The 7,717-nt window shown below is 37.6% G+C and overlaps 1 protein-coding gene across 1 annotated transcript; it reads right to left on the bottom strand.

Moving 5' to 3' along the window:
* Positions 1 to 1,765: 1,765 nt before the first annotated feature.
* LOC110021065 (LRR receptor-like serine/threonine-protein kinase GSO2) lies at positions 1,766 to 4,977 on the bottom strand. Its single transcript, XM_020719401.1, has one exon. It carries the CDS (start codon positions 4,865 to 4,867, stop codon positions 2,027 to 2,029), a length of 2,841 nt encoding a protein of 946 aa, XP_020575060.1. The 5' UTR covers positions 4,868 to 4,977; the 3' UTR covers positions 1,766 to 2,026.
* Between the last annotated feature and the right edge of the window lie 2,740 nt (positions 4,978 to 7,717).

Genomic DNA, 7,717 nt, shown 5'->3' with positions numbered 1-7,717 from the left:
TAAGAAATTGTGATAGAAACAAAGATAACTATAAGACCCGAAGAATATGTTTCAAAGGGTCTGGAAAAATTAATATCTCCAACTAAAATCAATTTAGAAAGATCATCATATCCATTTCCTCAAAGACTTAGACATCAAGAGTTGGATAAACAATTTTCAAAGTTCACGGAAGTACTTAAGAAGTTAACGATAAATATTCCTTTCGCCGAAGCTTTGGAACAGATGTCAAGTTATGCAAAATTTATGAAGAAGATATTAAAAAAAAAAGAAAATTTGAGGATTACGAGACAGTTGCACTAGTGAGGAGTACAACGCTATACTTCAGAAAAAGCTTTCTCAGAAACTTAAAGATCCTTATAGCTTTACAATTCTGGTACGTTCACTTTGGAGCCCAATTCTGGTACGTGCACTCTGGCTCCCAATTCTGGTACGTGCAGCGCTATACTTCAGAAAAGCTTCCTCAAAAAAATGTTCTGTGTATTGGACTTTCGTGCAATACTAAAACACTAAATAATAACTCTTTCATCCAAAATCTTCTAACACACATCAGTTTGGTGCATGTTGGCATCAATTTTTGATGTCACATGTGTAGGGTGTCCTCCTGACTGACTCGGGATGACTTGCTTCTTGTTCGTAGTGTCCTGTAGCTCAAGACGACATCAGAGACCTCCAGTACGTGCTTGGGGCACAAAACCATGGTTTGCGATGATTCGATCCCACTCGGGAGAACCCGTAGTTAGATCGACTCACCCAGAACATTGGGCATGTTTAATGTCTATTTTGGAGCTTAAAGGTCTCTCTATATCCATTTAGAAGCTCCTCTAGGTCAAGGGAAGTCAAGGATTCCTTCTACGCACTCTATAGGATACTAGTGTGTATAATGCCTTACTCACACCGTAGTACGAGGCGTTCTTTGGTGACAAATTCTTCAATCAATTAACTAGCAAATTATTCATTTTTGAGGTTAAGGGATCATAATTTACTCATATGTGGTTCTCATAGCTTTCAGATTGAGAAAATCGTTCTTCAGGCGCTCCCGATGTAATTCAGGTTTTCGGGGCTAGACTGGGTGCTTAGGTGCCCAAAATGCCCTCACGGATGGTCAAAACCGAGCCGCTGGAAGTATGACACCTGTTTCTGGTGTCTAGGCGCCCAAAACAACTCAAAACGTCCTTTTTTCTGAGAGACGGGACAGTAGGCGCCACATAGGTGGCGCCAAACCGGTCGCCATGGTCTCGGCGCCTAGGCACCGGCTCATTTCTAGATCACAAAAAAGCCTGTTTTTGGCGCCAAGTTGACCCCGGTGCACCCCCCAATGAGCCGGAATTACATATATCTCTTTGGGCTTGAAGAGATATGCATGGGGAGTGTTAAATCCATGGCATTAGCCTCATTTGGCATGTCCTAAATGCCCTCCATTAGCCATTTTTGGCTTAATCAAGGGGCACTTTTGGGATTTGCATGTGGAGGCTGGTTTAACTTCACCTCTCCTCATTGACTCATCTCCTCCTCATTCTCACTCCACCGTCAAGAATCTTCCGAAAAGCAACAAAGATAAACAAAATTGTTTGATGGAGCCATAAATGTGGGTTGTTAGAGATGGAAAGCTATAATCACTCATATGTATTGACTCGAGTAATTTCAATAGCATAATCCCAAGCATAAGTTTTAGAGTATCAGAAGATTAAGTAAACATAATCACAAACAGCACTACTCTACAAATTACAACTTCCTTATTTTTTACCAATTCTATTTTGAGTGGCCCCTCAAATCCTTTATGATAATGATATCAGCTTAAACAGCAAATAAAATGTTCACGTTAAAGTCCCAAGCTTTCCAATACATTTATGCTTACACGGTAGTAAAAACGCAAAGGAAAAACTTTAAAACTTAATGGAGACTATTGAATCAAGCCAGATTGCATAAGAAACTCGCACTCTCACCTATCTACATTTAACTGGTTGGAATAATAAGATATTTTAAAGAACTAAACAAGCAGGAAACAATAATGATGATCTCAATTGAGCTACTCAGCACTGTCATTTGCCTTTACTTGAAGAATGCATGAAGATGAACTGGTGCCCTCCTTCTCCGGCGAGGCAACAGATCCCCTGGAACTAAACTTCCAGAACTTCTGAATTCCTCTCCTTATTTCATCAGAATCCCACACACCACTTTGCCTCTCCTCATAATCTTCTTTATCAGAGTTGGAGACTGAGACAACTCTCCAGTTGCACCATACCCTTAGCATTATATACAGCATAATCAGGCAAACAATTACTGAACTAAAGACAATAGATGCTATAACGCAAGCAACAGCTGCATTGGACAATCTTTTCTGGTGATCTGTGTCTCCAGTGCACGAAGGTAAAGGAGCACCACATACTTTGTTGCCAAGGAAGGAGCTTGCTGAAAAATTTGATAACACGGAAGGAATTGGACCTTGGAGAAGATTGTTTGATAGGTTTAGCTGAAGGAGACTGGTCAACTGTCCGAGGGAAGGAGGAATCTCACCTTGAAGGTGATTGGAAGAAAGGTTTAATCTTTCAAGCTTCATGAGCTTCCCAAGTGAGAATGGAATCCTTCCAGATAGAAAGTTGTTGCTCAGATCCAGCATCACCTGAAGCTCAGTCAATTGCCCAAATTCAGCTGGTATGGAACCCGTTATAGAGTTCTCTGACAGTCTTAGATCAAATAGCATGTTGCAATATTTAATGGAGGAAGGTAAAGAGCCAGAGAAGTTGTTCTTTTCAAGAGCCAGAACATTGAGAGAAGTGAGCTTGCCTATCTCTTGAGGTATGCTGCCTGAAAGATTGTTATCATTGAGGAAGAGTTTGATTAAACTGGAGCATTGCCCGAGTTCTGCAGGCACGCTTCCATGGAAGTAATTGGAAGAAAGGTCAAGCTCACCTAGAGAAGTTAAGTTTCCCAACCAAGATGGTATTGTGCCTGTAAACTTGTTTTGATTCAGTAGCAAATGTGTTAGTTTCTTGCAGTTAGAGAGATCATAAGGGACTTCACCAGATAGATTATTAGATGAGAGTTCAAGGAAATTGAGCCAATTTAGCTCTCCTAATTCACTTGGAATGACACCACTTAGTTGATTGTAGGAGAGCCGCAGACGAGTTAGATTCTTTAATTCACCAATCCTTGGAGGAATAACTCCAGAAAAGCTGTTGTTTGTAAGGTCCAATAATGTCAGACTACTTGATCCCAACATTGGAATGATATTCCCTGTGAACTTGTTATGAGAGATATTTATGATTGTTAAATTCTTAAGTAGGAACAGATTCTCCATTATCGAGCCTTGCAGTGAATTGTTGTACAGACTGAGCATGTTCAGATCTGATAGAAGATATAAAGCTGTTGGTAGAGTTCCTGAGAGTTTGTTATCTCCTAGAGCCAATATCTGAAGCTTACTACAGTTCCCCAAACTTGAAGGTAAGGGGCCAGAGAGATCATTTTGTCTAAGATGAAGCCGAATAAGATTCCTGAGCTCACCAAATGAATCTGGAAGATGTCCTGAGAAATGATTTCCAAATAAATCCACATCCTCCAACCTAGAACAGTTCATCAGCTCTTCTGGTATGGTTCCAGACAACTGGTTTTCATAGAGGTACAAGAGAGTGAGCCTCTCAAGTTTACCCATTTGCACTGGAATGTTGTCAATGAGACCATTATGGAAGATAGACAAAATCTCTAGATTACTAAGGTTACCAATTTGCGTCGGTATTGCGCCAGAAAAGCTGTTGTTGTGGAGAACAAGGTTAACAAGGTTATGAAGAGTATCTATGTTTGATGGAATCACTCCACTAAATCTGTTTCCAGAGAGATCCAAGGATTGAAGAGAAGTGCAGTTCATGATGCTGTTCAAGGACTGAGAGAATCTATTCTCGGCAAGAAATAAGTTCTGCAGGCTAGAAGCCTGGGGGCAGAGATCCCCAGAGATTTCTCCCTCAAAAAAGTTGTTTGAAAGCACAAGATACTGCAAATTCTTGAGCTGGACCGTAGATAGGTGGACTGTACCAGAGAGACTATTTTGCGACAAATCTAAAACCTGCAGCTGTGACAACTGATTCAACTCCGAGGGAATGCTGCCACTTAACTTATTTCCCAGCAAATTCAGATACTGTAACTTCGAGAGGTCGCCAAGCTCCGAAGGAATGGATCCATGAAGCTGGTTGCTAGCCAAATTAAGAGTTTGCAATGACTTCATGTCTCCAAAAGCCGAAGGAATTTCTCCTTCCAGTCTGTTGTCTGCTGCAGCGAATACTTGGAGATGCTTCAGTTTGCTGAGTTGCCATGGAATAGCTCCACTTAATTGGCAAGAAGCTAAACGCAGTATCTCTAATCGTGAGCAGTTCGAAATATTTAGCGGAATCTTTCCTGATAGCTTGTTGGCTCCGATTCTGAGAACTCTGAGCTCTTTCAACAGCCCGAGCTCCGGCGGAATAGAACCAGAGAATGCATTGGAATACAGAAGCAACTCTCTCAAGTTCTTCAGATTCCCAATCTCTGGAGGAATCTGCCCGGTGAGTGAATTAGAAGACAAATCAAGAGACTGAAGAGCAATGAGTCCTCCAATCTCAGAACGAATGGAACCATATAGTCCTGAACCTGACAGGTTCAGACTCAAGATACGAGCATGATGACTTTTAGAGCATTTAACTCCATTCCAGTTGCAGAAATGAGCATCAAAAGACCAGCTTGAAAGAGCTCCCCGCGGGTCCACGAGCTCAGACTTTACTTGAAGAAGAAAGTTCGAATTTTGAGATGAATCTTCATGCGCAGTGGCGAATATAGTGCTCAGAACTGAGAACAGATTCAGCAGACAGAATTTAGCAATCCTGCTGACCTTAGTATTCATGTTAAATATGATTTGAAGGGATGGGAATTTGATGCATGAGGAAAGATGAAAATGGAGTTTATAATTGGTCAGCAGAGAACTCTGCTTTATCTGCAAAGATGTGGAGTTTGAAGATTTATTAAGAAATCCTACCTTTATGTTAGGCTTGAGCAGTTGAAAGTTGACAGATAATTTTGAAAGGTGATCACCAACCACTCTCTTGAGTGTTCAGTAGGATTGTTTTTTATCTCTAAAAAGTGGCCCGGGCTTGAAACTTTGTATAATAATAATAGGGGCCATTTACATCCATACCACTCAATTCCTATGTATTTACTTATCTAACAACAGCTAAATTCTATAAGAAAGATAATCAGCTTTACTTTTAAAAGTGAAATATATATTTTAATGCATGGATAAACTGGTATGTTTGTAATAGTTGAAATTTAGGTGTTGATAAATCTTTCTAATAATAATAATACTTAATAATGTGCTCTACCTTTTCATACTAGATCATATAAAGAAGAATGTCAAAAAGATGGAAATGATAGGACCTGAAAAGAATTTTAATGAAAAATGCAGTTCAGTCTCATCACTTGAGATTAGTATATTCGTTTGAGAATAAAAAGTGAAGCATAACAGATGACCAGAAATGAAGGAACCGAAATAGCTGGGCCACCGTAGCCACTACTTGAGAGGAGAAAATGAAGCAGGTTCGCTTTCAGTTCCTGCTGTCAAAAAACCAGAAACTTTGGCTCCTCTTTCTTGTCCAACATTCCTTGAAAAGAACCCCAAAATCATTGTAACAACTTTCCTTCTATTGGCTTTTGCCTGTCTTTCTTCTTCATTGTTTTTTATTTTTTGGGTATTGAGTGAACCCAAAATGTACGCGCGCTAATTATGTAGTCCCCAAGTATTTATGTGGAGCCAATTTAATAATTTTGGGGCAACTGCAGCTTATCTGTCTCAGGAAGCTGCTGCTGGGGAGTTGGCCGACTATTTGTTTTAGCTGATTGAAAACAGCTGTTTATAAACAAATAATCATTCTGCCCCTATTAGTAATACTGTTTTTAACAGAACTGTCATAGTCATATATTTAATACTTCAAAAGCAAAAATTTACTTGAAAACAATACAAAAATTAAGCGAATGAACTATTTTGACACTTTGCTCAATACCAAAGGTTTGATATTTATATTTATAATATTTTGGTATTTATAAACATATGCATGAAAAGAAGCATCTCTCTTTCAACATTTTGTGATAGTGATATTTTTTATATGAGAATAAAAATTTGAGTTTTATGTAAATATGAAGTTTTAGGTGTTATATACAAGCCTTTCTCTCTTCTTCTTTCCACCTTATGAATCCCATGTTACCTTTAATCATCTTGCAATCAAAGCAGGTTGCAAGAGAACAAGCATGGGTCCTGCACCAACTCTTGCTCCTTTCTCCAAATTTTCTCCTTCTTAAATACAATGTCTGGATAATTTTTATTTTTGGGCAATGAAAATAGTTTAAGGATCTTGTATAAAAGTTCGAAGGCATCACTTGTAATTCTTAATAGATCGTTTGCAGCCTTCTGTTTACTGTAGAAATCTTACATGCAATTAGCTTTATGTTTCCAAAGTTATTATTTATGAGCAAAATCTACATGCATACCATATAATTCTTATGTATTTACGTATCTAACAGTTAAATTTTGATATTTATATGCATTAAAATGTGTATTTCACTTTTAAAAAGTTAATAATAGTGATATTTTTAATATGTACGAGCGGTATGCGTTTGAATAGCAAAGTTGAGGTGTTAGAAATGTGAATATATATGAATTATATGGTATGTATGTAAAAAACTTTATTTATTATTACTATAATTTGAGCATTAGAAGTATTTGTTGGACATCCCGAACCATAAGCAAAATGGAGAGGCGAGGAACAGAGAAGAGAAATTTGCTACTAATTTTGTTCCTTCTTAATCCGAAGATCGTTCGAAAATTGATTTGAATTTTGATTTTGATCGTGATCAGATTGAAATAAATGAGAGGAGCTATGAGTCCAAATCATAGATCAAATTTTCAAGCCATACAAACATCAACTCGAACTGGCTTAAAATATGCTAAATAAAATTTTAGAATACACAAGTGGTATAATTTTTGTGTAATTTATTAGTATTTATTCATTTTAAGTACAATAAATCAAAAAGAGTAGGCTCATTTTGATTTTTGAGCTGGAACATACCCAAATAACTTTATTTGAGTCAGACCCGTTTCAATTTCGAGCCAGATAGAGCTCAATTCAATTTTGAGCTGAGCTGACTCATAATTAAATTTAACGGGTCAGTCCGCTTGACCAACTGCCCCAGATCATAGAAACATGGAGTAGATATGCATATATAATGAAATTTATCATGTCTGGAAGAAAATAAATTAGGGCAAAAGAAGGACTAGTGAGTTATTGTGTAGTGTTAGAAATTAGGAAGATTAACATACAGACCACTCAATTCCTATATATTTACATATCCAACCCATAAATTTCAATTTATTACATACCACGTCACCTATGCTTGACAATGTTTATTGCACATTTTAAAAGTAAAAATAATGATATTTTTTAATGTTATATGAAAGATTTGGGTGGTGTAAATATATATAAAAAAAAGTAAAATTTAGGTGTCAGATATGTAAATATGTAGGAATTGAGTGGTATGTATGTAAATACCACCAGAAAATTATAAAAGATTTGCCTCCTGCAAAAAACTAATGCATCAAACTTCTCATTAATTCGGCGAGATGAAGACTAGTTTGCTGAGAAATCCTTCTGAGACGCAAATTATTTCAAATGATTAATTCATTAATGCTGACTTTTGACTATCT

This window comes from Phalaenopsis equestris, unplaced genomic scaffold (assembly GCF_001263595.1).
Source record: "Phalaenopsis equestris unplaced genomic scaffold, ASM126359v1 Scaffold000002, whole genome shotgun sequence".
NCBI classification, from domain to species: Eukaryota; Viridiplantae; Streptophyta; class Magnoliopsida; order Asparagales; family Orchidaceae; genus Phalaenopsis; species Phalaenopsis equestris.
This window is presented reverse-complemented; position numbering and strand designations above follow the sequence as displayed.